At 40.6% G+C, this 20,237-nt stretch overlaps 1 protein-coding gene across 1 annotated transcript in view; it reads right to left on the minus strand.

Annotated features, from left to right (window-relative positions):
• Positions 1 to 2,258: 2,258 nt before the first annotated feature.
• The window catches only part of htr1e (5-hydroxytryptamine receptor 1E), a 54,819-nt gene continuing 36,840 nt past the window's right edge, over positions 2,259 to 20,237 (minus strand). The window contains exon 2 of the mRNA XM_033649081.2: positions 2,259 to 5,848. Coding sequence (XP_033504972.1) covers positions 4,624 to 5,766 — 1,143 coding nt within the window. The 5' untranslated portion in view covers positions 5,767 to 5,848 and the 3' untranslated portion in view covers positions 2,259 to 4,623. The remainder of the gene's footprint in view (positions 5,849 to 20,237) is intronic.

Consider the following 20,237-nt stretch of genomic DNA (forward strand, 5'->3'; position numbering starts at 1 on the left):
CTTCACTTTTTCAGACCAAATTTGGGTATACATATAAGCATACCATCTAATCTAATTATTAGCCTGTAATTCTATGTTCAGTTGTATGTTTGTTTTTCTTTTTCTTTTCACTTGTGTAAAAGATCTCTGTTTGTGCTGTGTTATGGGTTATTTTTGTCTGTTTTTTGAAATGTTTCTGCTCTAGAGCTATGTTAATGTACATTTTGGCCACTGCAGCAGCTGAACACACATCTGATGTTATCACCTCATAAAACTGATATGGCAAATAGTAAACAGTTGCCTATTACACATCCAGCAGATGCAGAGCAACATAAGCAGTCATTGGAATCATGTTTGTGTCCACCTGATAATAATAATGATATGATTTCATCATTGTCTATTGTCTTTTAAGTAGGTGCATGTGCCCTTTTCCACCTTTCTCTTATGAAGATTATCTGTGTTTGAAACTTTGCCTGTTGTACTACACACCAGTATTATATCATTAGAGACAGCATATACTGTATATATGTTTAAACTTATGATCTAATCACAGAGTAAACACACAGGCTTGTTGCTGCCTGCCTGCCTTGTCAGCAGATGCTCTGACCTCAGACCAGCATTCACACCTGGAGCTAGCTGTAATCTGAGCTGTGGTGTGTAGTGATGGCCTCATGAAGCCTCATGAAGCAATTTCTTTATTTTCTGAGCCCACTAGATGGCGTTCTTGGTTTAAAGAGAGAGGCTTAAAGAATAGCAATTCAGTGTGCTTTCAACCTTTTGTTGAACAAAAAGTGCCATCTAGTGGGCTCAGAAAGTAAAGAAAATGCTTCATGAGGCTTCATGAGGCCATCACTAGTGGTGTGTTAGCATGAGCTGCTAGAGCTGTTCAAATGTGATACTCCCACAGTGGAAAAGACATTAGGCCAGGGCTATTTAGTCTCACCTGAAAACAGACAATAAGCACTAAAAGCTCTATATCTTTGTATAAGAGTCTTTATTTTCAAATTAACCGAGTTAAAAATCAACTTATTACTAACTCGTCGTAGCAGCCTTGCACAGGTCATGTGTGCGCAGGACAGGGGCATTTCTAGGATTTGAGGACATTTGGGGCTTAGCCTGGATGTCCATTGACGGGTCCAGTGGTTCCTCCCCTGGTACTTAGCCTATATTTATAAGCAAGCTATGTTTTGATGTTTTTTATGCAGTCTGGCACCTTATTTACACTCAAAGTACAAAAACAAAACAAAACAAAAAAATGTGTGAATATCCCAGTGTGAATCGATTGATTTTCAATGTGAATTTGAAAATGGTGGGCTACCTGGAAATCTATCGTGGGCCAGATTCAACCTGTGGGCTGTAAGCTGAGTATCACTGATGTAAGAGAACTAGCTACGGTGTTCTAAGATAACACCACATGATTTTTAGTCTCAGTTTCTTGCAGATGTTCATGGTTCCCACATGATGTATCCTAATGAAACCCTGGCATATCCTCTAGCATAAGGTTTGAGTAAAATATTTTGACATCTTTTAGATGGACTGACATGAAACTGTGAACACACATTCATGCCCCCCTTAGTATGATGTATAATCACTTCAGTGATCCCCTGCTATTTCTCTAACGCCATCATCAGGACAAAATTAGATTTGCCATGACTTATAATTCCCATATTGATCTGAAGTGAAATACCTGCAAAACTAATGACATCCCCACCTACTTTGTGTTTATCAATCAATCAATCAAACTTTATTTATATAGCGCCTTTCATACATCAAAAATGCAACCCCAAAGCGCTTTAGTTTAGTCCTAACTAACAAATCTTACCATGCCTATCAGACCATCAGACCCCTATTGTTTAAGCTGTCCTTTCTATTATTAGAGGTCAAAGCACTAATGTCATGCTACATTTGTGAATAGGCAATTCTACTGTCTAAACCATACATGTGACAAAGTTGAAATGTGTAGGTCAGGTAGTGCTTTACCAGCCATGGGACAAATGTTGAGCTCTAGTCAATACAAAAAATAATTCCTGTCCACCATAACATGGAATAAGGCAAATGCACTTTGGTTTATAAGCCACAAACCATACATCACATTTCCAAATACTTTGTTTCCATGTGCACCTCTCCACTCACCCCTGTAGGCATAAATAGGGTGTGGCTATATGAGCAAACAAGGGCGGGGCTGCAGCACAGTTTGGAGGGAGATGATGTAGGAATGATGAACATAATGAACAAATAGTAGTAATAAAGAATTCTTTTATTGAGAAAACCAGGGAATACATAGTTTGTTGAGAAGTATTCTTTTTTACTTGAGAAGCACAACATCACACTCCATACAGCCACTGGACAGACTCCAACTACATTACAGTTTTGTCTGAATGGTTATTGTAAACACTGACAGTGATTCCTAAAGCACTATCTCTGAAACCATTAACACTTATAGCCACTGCATTTACCAAGCATGCCAAACTGAATGCACCTTCTCTGCTCTATACTCAGTTTGTAATTTTATAACACACTTCTAGCAAAACTATAAAAAATGATACATTGTTGCACTATTTGTCTAATTGTCTGTCCACATTTACATGTGCTGCCTAGCCAAGGACAACATGTGAATGAAGTCTTACGGCCAGACCCATGAAAAAAGGTGAGATTTAGTTTTTATGCCTCTGCGCCAGCAACAGCTGTGGCCAGAGGAATTATGTTTTTGAGTTTTCAGTATGTACGTCCCATTTGCATGAATCCAATACCTCTAGAACTCCTTGAGTGATTTTTCAAATTTGGCACAAACTACCACTCATGGATGAACTGATTAGATTTTGATGGTCAAAGGTCAAGGCCCCTTTGTCCTTGTCTCCATCCCACTCTTGATAATGAGATATCACAGGAACTCCTTGAGGGAATTTCTTTAAATTTGACACAAACGTGCACTTGGACTCAACAATGAATCGATTAGAATTTGGTGGTCAAAGGTCAAGGTCACTGTGACTCAAGAATTCTTCTGCTAATTATGAAAAAACTTCAGACAAATGAAGTGATGACATTTTATATCCAAAAGGTCAACTTCACTGTGACATCATAATGGCCCTTATTTAACGTCATCACTCAGGAACAGAAGGGGAGACAGTTGGTCAGATACTGAATTGGTGACAGTAATCTTGAGTGTACATCTCGAAACTGTGCTGACTGTATAGATCTTCTGTGCTGCTGGGTTAAATATGTCTGTGAAGCCTCACCGTTTAGAATTTGTAGCTTCTTTGCAGCAACATCCATATTTGAAACATCGTCTCCTGCCATGGCTACATATATGTAAGTTTGGCCGGACATGGCTGTAAACTGCAACTTAACTGACTGGCGGAGACATACAACCATGAGGTTTTCTAACAAACGTTTTTCTTTGATTCTGCTGAGCCTTTGTTGTTTGAGGAGTGCTAGAACAGAGAAAAAACCTTTCCTCCTTATTTGTATTGATTATGTTATTTGTATATGATATACATCCATATGTTACATATTTGGATACTTGTGTGTATGTGTATTTACTACTGTACATGTACAACAACTTTATAGCAAACTGCTATACCTTTAACGAAGAAAAAGCCAAAGCCACAAGTATTTTTGCTTGTATTTATGCTATCAGTGTGTAGTTAGTGCTTTGTGTACTTTTTCAAATGTTGATTTATGTATACTGTATTAGCACAACTAGAATTACCACTTTACGGTTGTATGCCTCCGCAAACCACTCAAGTTGCAGTTAAAGTTGACATCCATTTGTGTGAAATCATGGATGCTTCACACACATCTTCCCCCGGCAGCGTAGAAGATCTAAACATTCAGCACAGTTTCAAGGTGGACACCCAAGATGAGTGTCACCCATTTGAGATTCTAATCAAATGTCTCGCCTTCTCCTCCTGAGATATGACATTTAGTAACGGCCAGAAAAGTGTTCATGTGGAAAATTATGATGTCACAGAGAAGTTGACCTTTGACTGTTTGGATATAAAATGTCATCACTTTTATTTATTTATAATCAATTTTATTCTATTAGACATTCGTGCAAAATGTTGTCATAATTAGCGTATGAATTCTTGAGTTAAGGCAAAATAACTGTAAGGTCAAAGTGACGTTGACCTTTGATCTTTGACCACCAAATTCTAATCAGTTCATCGCTGAGTCCAAATGGATGTTTGTGCTAAATTTGAAGAAATTCCCCAAAGGCGCTCTTGAGACATCACGTTTATAAGAATGAGACCTACGAGGTCACATTAAACTTGACCTTTAACCACCAAAATCTAATCATTTCATCCTTAAGTCCAAGTGGAGATTTGTATCAAATTTGAAGAAATTCCTATCAGGCATTCTTGAGATATTGTATTCATGAGAATCAGACAGAAGTATGGTCGGACGGACAACCCGAAAACATAATGCCTCTAGCCATGGCTGTTGTTTTTAAAAGACATCAAACTGTTTTTTAAGAACTGATTTCTTCTGTAAGAGATGTATAATGTTTTGCTGATTTGGTCTAAGGTTTTGCCGTTAATGTGTAGAATTCTGCAAAAAGAGCCTTTAGTTTCAAAGATAGTGCCAAAGCACTCAGAAAAAACTGTAAAGGTGTATTCGTTCCCTTTGATGTTTCTAATCTCAGAATTATGCATGCTCTTTCCTCTTCAGTAGCTTTTTAAAAGCCAGCTTGAAATCGTCATTAAAGCTGGTGTACAGCAGGGGGTTGATGAGAGAGTTGATATAACCCAGCCAAGTCAGGAGGTCCGAGATAAGCTGAGAAGGCTGTACTATTCGCAGCCCCACCAGGACCTCCTTTAAAAAGAAAGGCAGCCAGCAGATAATGAAGGCCCCGAGGATGAGGCCGAGGATTCGAGCTGCTTTTCTCTCTCGTGACGTACATATCTGGTTCTTCTCATCCTGCCCATCCATGTCCTTCTCAAAGGATGGGATGCGGATGGTGGCGTTAAGTTTGTCAGTAGCCAGTGCGGGATCTGAGTTGGACAAGTCTGACACGCAAAATGTGTGGGAGACACGGCAATGGTCTACAGAGTTCTGACTGCCCATGCTGCGGGTACTGAGATGTCGAGAGGAGCCCCGCTTCTGGTACAGAGTTTTTGCGGCATTGTAAATCCTGTAGTATAAGATAAGAATGACGATCATGGGAATGTAAAATGCCCCAAAAGTAGAGTAAATAGTGTATCCCAGGTGATCATGCTCTATGATGCACTGTCGGAGGCTGCCGTTGATAGGCCTCTGCCTCCAGAACAAGGGTGGCATGGATATTAAAACCGAGATGACCCAGACTATTCCCACCATGATGGCGGCACGGCGGGCTGACCTCTTGCGAGCGTACTCAATAGCTTTGGTGATGGCCCAGTACCGATCCAAAGCGATGACGCACAGGTGCAGGATGGAGCAGGTGCAGCAGGTCATATCCATGCTCAACCACAGCTCGCACACCACCTGACCCAGGGACCATGTCTCCATGGTGATGTAGAGGATGCTGATGGGCATCACTAGAAGCGCCACCAGGAAGTCGGTGACGGCCAGAGAGCAGATGAGGTAGTTGGCGGGTAGGTGGAGCTTCTTGGTGGTGCAGATGGCGATGATTACAGCAGCGTTGACAAGGCCAGTAAGGAGGGTGAGGATAATGAGTACGACTACCACCGCCGCCATCCCGTCTGTGAATTGGACCACCTGCAGGCTGGTGGCAGGTGGGACAGTGCAGTTTGTGTTATTGGATCCCGATGCATTCCCCCCTGGGCCTGGGTAGCTTTCCATGTCCATCCCTGGACTCTGGTTGGCCCCTTCCTCCCTTCCTGGAACCACTCCCAGGGAGACAGTGCTCCCTCAAGGGTCAAAGGTCATTCTGAAACAAAAAAAGAGGCAAAATGTACATGAGTGGCAGTTTAAGTGCACTTTTGTTGCTCTACACCCAGTCCAGGATGCTTCCTGCCTTCTACACAATGCATACTCGGATACTCTGCAAACTACTATGTCCCTGAACAGGAACCTGTTGGCAGAATGAAAATATATTGTGGTACTTTGTTTTATGTTTAGGTTATGTTGATGTGTATCGGGCTCTGTTGGTTAGTCTAATTGTTTGGCTGTTAATCTGTCCAATTAATGGAGGAGTGGACATTTCTTGAAGGCACAGTTCAACCTCAAATCAAAAATCCGTATTTTTCCCCTTGCCTGTAGTGCAATTTATCAGTCTAGATAGTTTTGGTGTAAGATTACCCAGTGTTGGAGATATCAGCTGTAGAGATGTCTGCCTTCTCTCCAATATAATGGAACTAGATGGCACTTGGACTGTGATGCTCAAAGCGCCAAAACACATTTGAAAGACTCAACAGAATGTCTTTTATCAGAAATCATGACCTGGTTACTCAAGATAACCTTGTCGTGAGCAGTTTCATGTAGGAACTTTTTCTTTCTGCCAGCCAAATAATGGCACAGAAGGACGCTTTCCGGCCTCACTGCTGGTAAGGCTTTTAGAGTAGTCACATTGTCACTTTCTTTACTTCAGTTAGTCTGTCCAATTCTCCCATGATGTGGGGTGTAATGAAGGTTATATCCTCTAGGGGCTGCTAGCAGGACTTTTCACAGTTTTGTGTGTTAAAACACTGTGGGGACAAAAAGATACATTTTATTAGAGTTTACTCCATTTACTTTACAGTCTTCTCTTGCAAATGTGTTAACATGTTTTCATTGGTTTCACATATTTTTCACACCGTTTCAAAACAGTTAACACAGATCTCATAGAAAGACCCAAAGTTCTATTTGATTGACTGTGTTAAAAAAGGAAAACATAGATTCACAGCTGCTAGAAGTGACTAACACACGTGTCTTAAACTGCCTTGCAAACTCTTCGATTAGCCATCAGCCCTTATGCAACTATAAAAGATGCCGCATCTGTGTTGTAATTTGCAAGCATGGATCAAAGACGCCAAAGGCACATACAAATGAATAATGAATATAATAAAATTAATAAAGAAGACTTTCTCTCTTGTCTTTTGTTTACTGTATTTCAATGCAGCATCTTCACAAGGTGTAAAAAAAATAAAAAATAAAGTTCATACTGTGATATGCCTTCTTTCCTCTTTTGGCACATATAACTACGTATAGTATCAATAAATGGCACAGGCATACAGCACAAATTAAGGTCGAACCGGCTCATATTGACAGCTCTATGTTGTATTTTGTTGTCCATTGTGTAATGCAGTGGTTCTCAAATGGTGTGCCGTGATGCCAATCCAAGTATGCCATGGGATTTTGTAAGAAGCACACATTAGTATTACAATATTCAACTGGGCCTACAGAAAAAGTTAGGAGTGATTTTTTTTACAGTATATCATGCATACCCATTAACCAATAAAGGTGCAAACTCCAGCCGAAAAATTTTATTTAAATTCATTTAATTTAAAAAACCTTCACAAGGAACCTATTTGTGGGAACGTGGGAATTATGAGTGTGTGACACATCAAAAGCTCTGATTGGCAGTCATTATGAGGGATGATAACAATTAAAAGGAGAAAGCCGTGAGTTGGACAATGGGCTTTGTTGTACAGAACAAATTACAACAAAGCACCAGTGAAGACGACCTACCACTGAAAGAGAAGAGAAAAAACTGTCAGTGCTCAGTATCACAAAAGCTATCAGCCTTATTTTTTTCTTATTATAACTGTCTTATGTCGTGACAAGAATGACAACACACATTACAGAAGCTATTGTACACGGATATAAATACTGGTTTGCCTTGAGATTTTGGCTCGCCCTTTGCTGTGCCTTTGAAACCACTGGTGTAATTATTGATTTAAAGAATATATTAATTTGACCACATGCTGTGTTGATTCATGGAAATATTTGCTTTTGTTGCATGTTTTTAATGTTTTGTGAGTGTTGGAGCATTTTGCAAACAAAAATGTGTCATTTTGACTTTCAGCACAGGCCCGTGTGTCAGCTGTTTGAAAATATAGCATCTGAATGGACAAATGTGTTCAAGCAAATGAGAAAAACTGTAAACTGTGAGTCTTTTTTTAGTTCACCAGTCTGTCCAACTCTCATATTGTGGGGTGTAATTACAGCTATATCCTCTAGGGGCTGCTAGCAGGTCTTTACTCATGTTAATTTTTCTCATGTGATCACAGCATGAACTGTATTCCTTTCTCCAAAGATGGTTTTATTAGATGTAATAAACCCTGCTGCACTTTGCACCTGCACCTTTCTATATGTTTATTTATTTATTAACATTTTTTGGAGTTCCCCTTTGAAATACTGTAAAAATTGATTTTTAATTAGGAAAGTTAATTTTATTATATTTATTTTTTATTTGTATGTGTCTTTGGCCTCTTTGATCCATGCTTGCAAATAGTCACACATAGGTGGCATCTTTTAAAGATGGATCAGGACTGATGGCTGGTTGATGAGCTGTGCAGTTTTTTTACAGGTACATTAGAGATCCATAATTATGCAAGTTATTTGTATCAGCTATGAATCTATGTTTTCATTTTGTGTTTACACAGTTATTCCAATAGAACTCTGGGTCTTTCTATAAGATGTGTGTTAACTGTTTTGAAAAAGGGTGTAAAAACATGTGAAACCAATGAAAATGTGTTACCACATTTGCAAGAACAGACCTGCTACACTCAGAAGGTGATGATGATCAGATGAGTTCTGGTTTCATTAAGCGTGACTTAGTAATCGAGAACCACTGTAAACTGTCAGTACAGTTTGTGAGTCCCTCTCATAATGTGAGGTGTAATTAATGCTTTATCCTCTAGGGGCTGCTAGCAGGACTTTGCTCACAGTCAAAAACAAAAGTCATCAGTGATTGGGCGTGATGAAGCAGTCCTTACAGTTAGTGCTGCATTGTGTATCCATGAGACACTTTGTTTCAGAATAAAACACACAACCTCAGCCACATAAGTTCCATGGGAGTTCAAAGAACAAGCGTGCGAATCCTTGCTCTCTGACTAACTGACAGATTTGATGAATGAGACGCCTGTTATTGCTGGGTCATTCAATTTTTCCGTTCCTCAGAAATTCATTAAAGTCATTATGGAACAAAATGTAATGAGCTATACATCTTACCAGTACAGTGTTACTTTATATTACAGTTCTCCCTCATTAGCTGAACACAATTGTCCATTCAGAAGTTACATTTTTAAAACAGTCCACACACAGGCATGAACTGACAGGCTCTGGACAAAAGGACACATTTTGTTTGCAAAATGCTCCAACACTCACAAAACATTAAAAACATGAAACAAAAGCAAATATTTCCATCAATCAACACAACTTGTGGTCAAATTAGGCCTACAGTTTCTCTTGATTGCTAAGACACACTCAGGGTGTTTTCACATTTAGTCCTTTTAAAATGAACCAAACCTTTAGCAACTGAAGCTAAAGGGATCCACATTTTACGACAACAAAACTATATCAAAACATCTGTTTACAAACTCTCACACAACTCAAGCAGTAATCCGATTCTCATTTACCCAGTCAAATGCCCAGTACTTCCCAAACACATGCATTTTTGTAAAAAAATAAAACCATTTCTATTTAAAACACATATGACATGTTGTGTTGAGTAGCGCTGTTTATGTGGAGGTGGGTTTTAGCAAAAATGCATGTGTTTGAGAAGTACTGAGCATACGGCTGGATAAACGAGACTGGGATTATACTGCATGAGTTATGTGAGAGATTGTAAACAGATGTTTGGATATAGTTTTGTTGTTGTTAAGAGTGGACCCTAATGACTTTATGGTGGAGGCATCAACAGTTTATGAGACAATGGGCCCTTGGGCACAAAGAGTTAATTTGTGTCTCTGTGGACATTTTGTGTCTCTTTGTAGTCATTTTGTTTCATGTAGTAGTCATTCTGGTATCTCTTTGAGGCTGCCCTCTTTTATAGTAATCTAGTGTCTTTTTAAGTCATTTTAGGTCAATTGTGTATTTATTTTATGACTCTGTTGTTGCTTGTGTCTTTGTAGTCATTAAGTGTCTCTTTGTGGTTGTTTTGCATCTCTTTGTATTCTTTTTGTTTTTCTTTGTGGTCATTTTGAGTCTCTTCCTGGTCAGTACTTGTTAATTTGAGTGACATTTTGCAAGTGAAAGCCAGGGGTCCCCAGACCCTTTGGGCCCCTGGACCTGTGCCTGATACTCCCGTTCAGCAATCCATCCATTTGAGGAGGCATGTGGGAAAAATAATGTTCTTCACAAATTCAATGTAACATAGGGGGAAGTATTTGATGGAGGGTTAAGTATTCCTTTAAGACCATGAGATGTGGAGAAGTTAAGTCAACTATGAGAGAAGATTTTTTTAATCAATCTATTATTTTCAAGATCAGGAATGACCATTCATGCTCAATCTAAACATGTTTGACAGCAGAATAGCTGCTCTGAGAAAATATAACCTCCTCCACCACACGGTTCCTTCCATGATATTCTATAATAGTTTGTATTGTGCCTTTTAATAATTTGTATAATAGTCATGCAAATGAGTGTCAGTGTGGATCTGTGTTAAGAAGCTTTGGAGTGGAAGCCTCTATTCATCTCCAGCATTAACAAAACACTGAAATTCATTTGCAGTTTTCAACCAACAGCAGCACATTAACCTGCAAAATGTTACTGAAAGAGATGTTTAACCACAAGTGCTTTTTTTTCCTGCAACAACAAAAAGGTGGATCTTAAATGATGGACCCATTCTCCTTCTTTGTATTGATACAAGCTATTTACTGTGAAACATAAACCGATTTCAGCTGAAAATGCTTTCTTGTTGTTCTATGACACACACATCTCCCAAATGGTAAATCCAGCAGCACACAGCATGCTGATGTTGTACAGCTCGTGGAGCCTTGAGTTACTGCTGAACCACTGTGAGGCGGAGAAGCTTATAGGGTGTGTTGGAGCCGTTAAGTGGAGACTGTCACTGACAACAACAGCTCAGTGGCAGCTGTCACTGTGGACATGGTTGACTGCTTTTCCTGTACAAGCTCTCAATACACATCAGCTGAACCAATAATCACAGGCAGGTGGGTTGCAGCAGTGGCATGCTGTACATACAGCCAGGTCCCCAGGGAAAAACACACTGACAGCTCAAAGACTGATTTAGGCACAGATACCTGGAATGAACTCTAACTGAGTTACACCCTCTAAATCCAATATCTCAGAGTACACTGTCTAATAAGTCCCCCTTTATAAAGGTTGTTGTAACTAATGACTTCCTGAATGGTTAGTAAGTCATTTGCCGATGTTTTTAAGATGAGTTATAGGCCATTAATAAGAGGTTTGCCAGGTTGTGAAATATCTATGGCTGGTGAGTCATTAGTAGTTGAGTCATTGATAAAGTGGGACAAGTGTCTCACTCTCTAATCAGCTTTCAGCAAAATATTTTTTTCTCTAACATCCATCAAACCTTTAATAAATTGTTAATAAATGGATTTTGGTCCAGACTTTTCCAGAAGGTCAAATTATCCATTAAAGTGGTCTAATTGGTGAGCTATAGAGCTAAAAGAGAAAGCAAGTGCCCTACTGAAGAGGGATAAATACAATCCACAGATAGTTTTCATAACCTGGCAACCCAACATTTGTTCTTATTGATGTCTATTAACTGATCTATAAGGCATTAGTAAATGATTTATTAACTGTTTATGTAGTCATTAATTACATTTTATAAAACGTTTATATAGCGGGCCCTATGACATAGAGGCACCAATCTTAATTTAGTTTTTTATCTTAAACCTTCTTAAACTTTGATCTCACACTGTCAAACCTTTCAAGAGGACCTGTTATGTTGTATGTTACATCGGCCACTTTATTGGGTAGGCATGTAAACATGGTCAAGATGACCTGCTGAAGTGTAAACCGAGCATCAGAATGGGGAAGAAAGGTGATACAAGGGACTTAAAGACTGCTTTTAGAAACAGCTGCTCTATTGAGATTTTCATGCACAACCATCTCTAGGGTTTACAGAGGGTGGTTGCCTGGTCTGATGAGTCTATGCTGTGACATTCAGATGGTAGGGTCAGAATTTGGCATAAACAACATGAAAGCATGGATCCATCCTGCCTTGTATCAACGGTTAAGGCTGTGGTGTGATGGTGTGGGGGATATTTTCTTGGCACATTGAGCCCCTTAGTACCAACTGAGCATTGTTTTAACACCCCAGCCTACCTGAACATGCAACACATTCTCGTCACATATTGACGTTTTGGTCTTTCCATGTCCACATACAACGTGCAAGGTACCCTGGGTGCATTGGTTGTTGATGTTCTGGGACACCGTGTCAACTTTTCTTCTTTCAAGATGCACCTCTGTTTTCACAGGGAATTTAGTCTATAATTTAGTCTCTTTCAAAATAAACACACTATGTAAACACCACAAATTGACATTTTTTTTCCTTCAACAACAAACACACATGGTTGGGTTAAGGCAACAAAAACACATGGTTAGGATTAGGCAACAAAAGCATGTTGTTAGGTTTAGGCAACAAAAGGAAATGGTTAGATTTAGGAAAAAAGGGGGTTTGGCTTAGACTCTTACGGGATGCGAACTCCGTTCTCTCGAGTGAAAATCCATGTTTGTTGGCCTCTACAACCACAAGTTCGCAATCCAACAGAGCACCTTTGGGATGTGGTGGAACAGGAGATTCCCATAATGGATGTGCAGCTGACAAATCTGCAGCAACTGCATCATACAATACAGACCAAAATCTCTGAGTAATGTTTCCATCACTTTGTTGAATCTATGCCATGCAGAATAAAGGCAGTTCTGAAGGCAAGGTGTTTGTATGGTCAACTTCTCCAAGCACACTACTGTAAGTGTTTATACTACATAGCCTACACTGCTACATGAAGCCACATGATAACATCGGTAAAACATGTCATCTTGGTTGCTTATGTTATTTTCTCCTCTATTCCTGCTGGAATATGGTGAAAGTGCAGTCAGCGCTGCCTAGTTTGACTGTTTGACAGCTCATAAGCAGTGACTGACATGAGTGACAGCTGTGTTAGAGAGTCCTTGGCTCTGATTGGTTGTTTTTCTTCACATGCAGTAATGCCATTGGAGCACTTAGAAGAGGAGGAGGGAGACTATCTGTCTACTGTATTGCTGTGCTGATGCAGTGATAATTTCAGTAAAATTCTTACAAGTTACCAGCTACAGCTTTTATCCTGGTATCATCCTCTCCAAATGAACTTGGTAACTGACTCAGCTTGACATCACTTTACGGGCCTTTAGTTTTCAAATGATAAAGAAAATGATTCCATTTTGCAGTCATTGTACTTTTGTAAACTTGTAAACACAAAGGTACAATGACAATGGTACAATGAAAAGTACTACTCAGCAAGAAAGGCTTTTAATGACTGAACAAGAAAGCTTCATGTTGCACTCCAAACAAAATCATTTATTTGTGTTATGGTAAGTTTCATTGCTTTGCAGAGTTGAGAGAAAGATATGAAAGAGCCACTTCTCTGCTGAATCCAAGATGAGTCATCAGTACAGCAGGTCTCAAAGTACAATCCAGCAGGAGAGCTGTTTGGTTCCTGCTGTCTCACTGCTATGAGGACTCTCATTATTACAGTTTAAGACACAGGCTGTATCCCAAAGCTCTTTCACTCCTCCTCCTCCTTCAGTTTTGAGGGGCGAGAGACTGAATGGAGTGAGGGTGAGTGACAATTTGGTTGTCCATAATCAAAAGTGGACATCTGTTACTGATGAAGTAGCACTGTCATTAAGTGAAGCAGTTTGAGCCCACGATATGACTCATCAAAACCAACTCAAGTTTACATGCACCAGTGTTCAAGCTGCTGCTATCAATTAGTAATGTTACAATCTCAGAATCCATCTGCCATTGGCCTGATGACAATTTAGCCTCTGGTGGCAACGGCCAATATTTCAGGGCTGATATCAGCCAGCTGATTACATTTACCCACCCAGGCTGGGTCTAGTATTTAGTTAACAGTACAAATGCATGACAACGCAATTTGGGATCACATCCTTATGGGTTATAATTAGCACTACTGAACCCTGGCATGGTTAAAAAAGGTTGCATCTTTCTTAATTAATCACTTACTGAATGCTCCACCCAGTCAGTGTGCTCAGTGACACAAATCAAACACACCTATAATGTTGTGAATGGCTAAGTCAGACTAACATGCTACAATGCTCATGCTGGATCTGTCAGCATGACTTCTGTTTTCACTGAGGAAGTTTTTGTGGTACTTATATATGGCTATTTGCACCTGATTTAAATGAAACTTGCCCACAAACACAGCAGAAAAGGCAGCCTCCAGGGGCAATTCTAGGATCAGAGGTTTAGGGGTGCTGAGCACCCAGAGAGCTGCCCGGCCAGGCAAGCTATTTTCACTGTTTTGTACGCAATTTCATTCCCACATTTGTGAAAGAAAAGCACAACACTTTTTGGGAAAATCTGTGACTAAACCATCAAATCTGATAAAGGTTATTTAAATGCTGAGCCACAGCAAAAGAGGAATGGATTGGAATCATAAAAGAAATATATCGTAACCCTAATTTCTGGGGGAAGACAACTCATTTTGATACAGCAGCTCCTCAACATACACATAAACAGTATGTATATTTCTGGAGTAAACCAGCCCCCTACAGTGAGTACCAAAAATACCAAAAATGGACCTTGGACTTTTTTTTGTACTTTTATTTGAAATGCAATGCACAACATGTAACATTAACACATTAACAGTAATTGGCGGGCATCCAGTCAGTTATACAGTAAAAAAATAAAAATCTCTCAAATTTTAGGGGTGCTGGGATTCAATTTAGGGGTGCTTCAGCACCACCAAAAATGGGCTAGAAACACCTATGGCAGCCTCGTGTGGCAATTTGTGGATGCAACTGATCAGATGTCACAAATGCTTACCTGCTCATGAACAGGTGGCATTCAACAGACTTAAACAAACAATACTCGAATGACCAAACCTCACAGAAGATAGGTTTACGATAAGAATACAAACACGTTTTCAAAATTATCAGGCTATAAAATGAATGTAGAAAAAATGGAATTATTGATATTAGACCAAAGTATAAATAACTTGGAAAACATAAAACAATTTTAAATGCAAACGTATACACATTTAACACAATGGTAGAATGGTAGAAACCTCAGGAAGAGCAACAGACCGGACTGTTGCAGTGCCGATTCATGTGGCACAAGCAGTGCAAAGCCAGTCCTGCCCTGGTGAGGGCTGTCCAACACACTGTGAATGGTATCACAGACAGCAGGTGGTGCACTCAATCTAAAAAAAAAAAAAGAGAAAAGAGACCTCTGAAACTATCCAAGCAGTGTGTCAGGTAATCATTCATCCCAGGAGGTTGTACAATTAAACAGTTAATGAGAAGTCATGATAATGCTTAGAATTGTATGGCAATGTCTGTCAGATAGTAGATTTAAATGTTAGCTGTGGTCGTCTGTGTTCTCATGTTCCCTCAGCTGCTCCAGTGACCGCTGAAGTGCAAGACATGCAGGTTAAGTAAATTAAACTACACATTAACAATAGCTGTGTGACTCTGAGTGTTCACCCAGTGACCGTGAGGTAACCCATCAAGGTGCATCCAAGGCAACCGACGTTGGCTGGGACATGAATTAATCTCCTTACCCACTTGTCCATCTCAGCCCCGGAGCTTTCCTCCCCACAAGCCCAACACAGCTGGGATAGGTCATCTACAACACAGGCATACATATAGTCCAGTTGCCATTACAGACACAAACAAGTAAACCTGGAAGAGTCCTTTGTACCTGTATTTGCCAGCAGAGCTTTAGCCATGTCCATCCTTAGCATGGTCACACCCTCCTGGTCCACTGCATAGTGGATCTGCTGGGCCAGCAAAATCTGCTCTGCAAGCTAAAAGTCTGATGAGTGTAATTTGAATGACTCTTTAATGACAGGCACAGAGATCACTGAGTCATCACCTTGCACACAAACACCCCACATGATGTGCTCTGCTGTTTTGGATGGGCCACTGTAGAACATGTCCACCTACCAATAGCAGGACACTTCTGGTGAACCAGTGCTCTACACAGAACACAGATTGACCACAGTCAGGAAATTGTAACATAAGCCCAGGTAAGAGGATTTTAAATTTAAGACCACTTGAATCATGTTAAAGGCCCTCAAAAGGACAAGCTTATGCCAGTCTAGTGAAACAGTATAGTCATAAGGGAAATGATGTAATTCGCCTGTTGCTCCCCCAAGGTTATCCAAAATGCATGAATACATACATGTCTAATGCACAAATTACAGCTGATTCACCTTGTTACATGTTTACATCTCTCAATCTGTTGCTGAGTGGCCCCAAACGGATCAAGGTATAAGGACCTCATCTCCTTCAGTTACATGATCTATGGAAATGCAAAACAAATATTAGCAACCCCTCAAACATAAGTGTCATTGTTGTGTCCACATCTGTTAACATTTAGGAATACTCACAATGAGTGTCCAGTGTCCTTCATGAGAGACTGCTCCTGCAGTCACATCACAATCAAGGGCCAACTACAACAGAAATCAAATAAGATATACAATATATATCTAACTGAGAAAAACTCACTGGATTGCAAAGGCATAAAAATGAATCCTACTCACCCGTTTCAAGCCTGTCTGTTTGCCCTGCCACACTGCTGTCATTCCATAGCTGTCTATAATGACAGCACCACTCTTCCTCCCAACCATTGTTAGGTATGCGTTAACGATCTATGAACAACAATGTGATTAATCTGTAAAGACGCACATCAGTCAAATAATTTTTCTTTAAAGTAGGCTACCTGACCTTCCAACTCCTTTCCTGGGGCCAGGTACAAGAGGTCCTTTATATATAATTTATATGGCCCCAGCCTTGACCAGAGTGTGGTTCTTCGCCTTCCTGCCCATACGTCTCTTATTACTGTAAAATAAAAATAAAAAAAACATTGTTATGGCAGTTATTCATGAATTGCATAATTTGGGGTGTACTCTATCAGTGTACTTACAAATATCTGCACTGAGTGGAGGTCCTTGGGCTTCGCAGCTCATGGTTTGCCTTGCTGGGGGTGTGACTGATGTGGTGGGTGGGTCAATGCGGGGATCAGCCAAAGGAGTAGGATCAGACAATTTTTTGATTTTGGCAGGGGTCCTCTCCTCTGGCTGGAAGTAATGAGTCAAGTGGTCAATGTTTACTCTTGATTGTTTCCCCCTCTCTGACACCATGTGAGCAGTCTTCTCCTCCAGCTTTGATATTTTGAAAGGTCCCACCAAACTGGCCTCCAGTTTGTCCCCTTTTCTCATGGCCTGCCACGCATTTTTTTTCAGAACAAGGTCCCCCACTTTAAAATGGTCTGCCTGACCTCTGTCTTCCTTCCTCTTGCGGACCTTTTGTTGTTTGGCCTCGATATTGGCTTTTACCTCTTTGTAGATTGTGGCCTGATCTCTAAGTCCCTTGCAGATCTCCTCTGTCTTTATGAGGTTGCAGACCTTCTCTTCGGTCACCTGCCAGGAAGAAATCAGTGAGGTTGTAGGGGACACAGATGAGCCAAATTCAAACTCCAAACAGATGAGAACAATTGGCAGTCTTACTTCATACTGATTTGGGACCTCTGAGGGATACCTGGCCTCCCTCCCAAACATCAGGTAATACAGGCTGTATTGTGTAGTCAGCTGCTTCTTGGTCCTCAAGGCAAACATAGTTGGCGGAGATACTGGTCCCAACGGTTGGGGTGCTCAGCCACCAGTTTGTTCAGGGACCTTAAAATGCAGAATTCAGGTACATGCATGAGGAGGCAAAAGATAATTTGGGTTGTCGTGTATGATAATGCAACCCTTTTCCAGATAGTGCCATTAATGATTACCTGTTCAGACTGGAACAGGACATAAGTGTGTTAGGCTATTAAGGGCTCAAGTTCAAGTACTGACAACAAAACTATACCTCTGTGTCGTGCCATTCAGCTCTTCCACAAGGCCACTGGTCTGTGGATGGTAAGGGGAGCACAGGCTCCTCTTGATGCCCAGCCTCTCACACAAACCATAGTTGACCTTGAAATGACCATTCAAATGAACATGAGCTGAGCCAGCACAGCAAAAGTTACATGTTGGTGATCCATATTGCATAATCTCTATACCTTGTTGTGAAATTCTGAGCCTTGGTCTGTTAGCAGCCTTTTGGGTGCACCAAATTTGTAAAAGAAATCAAAAATACAATTTGTCACCTTGTCTGCTGTTTTGCTTTTTAGTGGGTATGCCTCTGCCCATTTGGTGAAATAATCAACCATGACACATATGTACTGGTTGCCACCATCTGTTACATTGAGTTTACCCACCAAGTCCATTCCAACCAGCTCGAGAGGCTCGGTTACCTGGGGAGGAAGAAACAATCATGAGTACTGAAGTGTCACTACTGATGTGATTGAAAGATTTGACTGCATGTCATATGTAATTTACCTCTATTGGATTGTACTCCCGCTTTTCCTTGATGGTAGCCCTCCTGGCCTGGCACTGGGGACACTGAGCAATCTAAACAGACAAAGATTGTAACATTGAGACAAATTTTTTTTAAATAACTGTTAATGATTTAGACTGACATGGTTGGCCTTTGCACATACACATACAGTATCACAATATAAGGCGTACACACATAACTACCTTACACTCCTCTGTTCTACTTTTGAACCTGAATGTGTATTCCACCTCAATTTTATGACAATACCAACTCACCCACTTGCGAATGTCATCCTCCATGCCAGGCCAATAATAGCGGGCAATGATGGCACTGTGGGTTTTTTCCCCACAGTGCCCACCCAAGTCGCTGGCGTGAAACTCCACGAAGAGGTTGCTAGCTTCCTCAGCAGTGGAGACCGCTTTGGCAAGGTGCTCGGCCTTGTTCTGCTTTCGCCGACAGATGTAGTAGAGGTCTCCATCTGGTGTTTAAATGTCATCATATTAGATTACTTGGAGTTTTATCATAGCAGATAATTATTGTGTTCTTAAGTCCATGTGACATGCATCCTTACCCTTTATCCTGAAGGTGTAAGCTCTCCTCCTGATGACAAATCTGTCTCGGCTGGTTGACCCCTCAGGATACCGATTGTGGAGTTTCAACTCCAGCACCTCTTTCATTATTTTTGTATCCATGTTTCTGTCCCTATCTTTCCTACTCCTCCCTACCTACTCCTCGCTCCTCCTACCTACCCTTGCTACTCCTACCCTCACTACTCCTACCTACCCTCACTACTCCTACCTACCCTCGCTACTCCTACCTACCCTCACTACTCCTACCTACCCTCACTACTCCTACCTACCCTCGCTACTCCTACCCTCACAGACACAACACACTAGCACACAACACACAAACCTACAATACCACTCTCTTTAGAACACAAATAAGCACACTTCACTGTCACAATCACCACTCAATCACCACTCACAATCACCACTTACAATCACTACTCACTCTTTCTTGCACTCTGTATTTTTCTCTCTTTCTGCTCACTGTTCAAACTCCTCACCAACAAACCCACAAAGTTGTGACCTGTTAACCACCCTTATAAAGACTACCCCCTGATGATTGGAGTTATCTACACCTGAGTATAGTTACCTACACCTGTGTGTGATTATCCCATTGACTTTTGTTATTTATTTACTTTTTAATTTCATTCTTGTTGCATATTGGGTTATCATGTCTGCACTGAATAGTGTAGACTATCGTTGTGATGACTGAGTGAATTGTCTGCGGCCGTTATTATACAGCATGATTGTTGGTATGTAGCCTACACATGTTACATCACCAGTTAATCTGAGTGGATCACAATTTGCCACAGCTCATGGCAATCGCTGCACTGCGCTCGAGTTGGATGTAAATAACTCAATAACTTTCATTTCCAGACTGCACATCGACTTGACATCAGATGATACAAACTACAGGACTGACAACTGAACATTTTCTACAGGATTCATTGACATTTGCAGTGATCTGTATCTTAGTTTTGCCGTGTTCATGAATTGGGACTGACAACGTAAGTGACTGTGTTAATGTCTGCTGTTCACAATACCGCAAACGGCGTTTGCAGAGTTTTCCTGTTGATGGAACTACGTGTGCGCCATATCATTATATATCTGATGTCAAGTATTTCTGAGGACTGATGATGCATTTATACAGCCTGTGAGTGACACACAGACAGAGTCTGGAGTGTTAAATGCCATACTTGAATGTTCGCACGTACAGAGTGGTAATGTGTGACGCGCTCAGATTAACTT

Source organism: Epinephelus lanceolatus, chromosome 13, assembly GCF_041903045.1.
Source record: "Epinephelus lanceolatus isolate andai-2023 chromosome 13, ASM4190304v1, whole genome shotgun sequence".
NCBI classification, from domain to species: Eukaryota; Metazoa; Chordata; class Actinopteri; order Perciformes; family Serranidae; genus Epinephelus; species Epinephelus lanceolatus.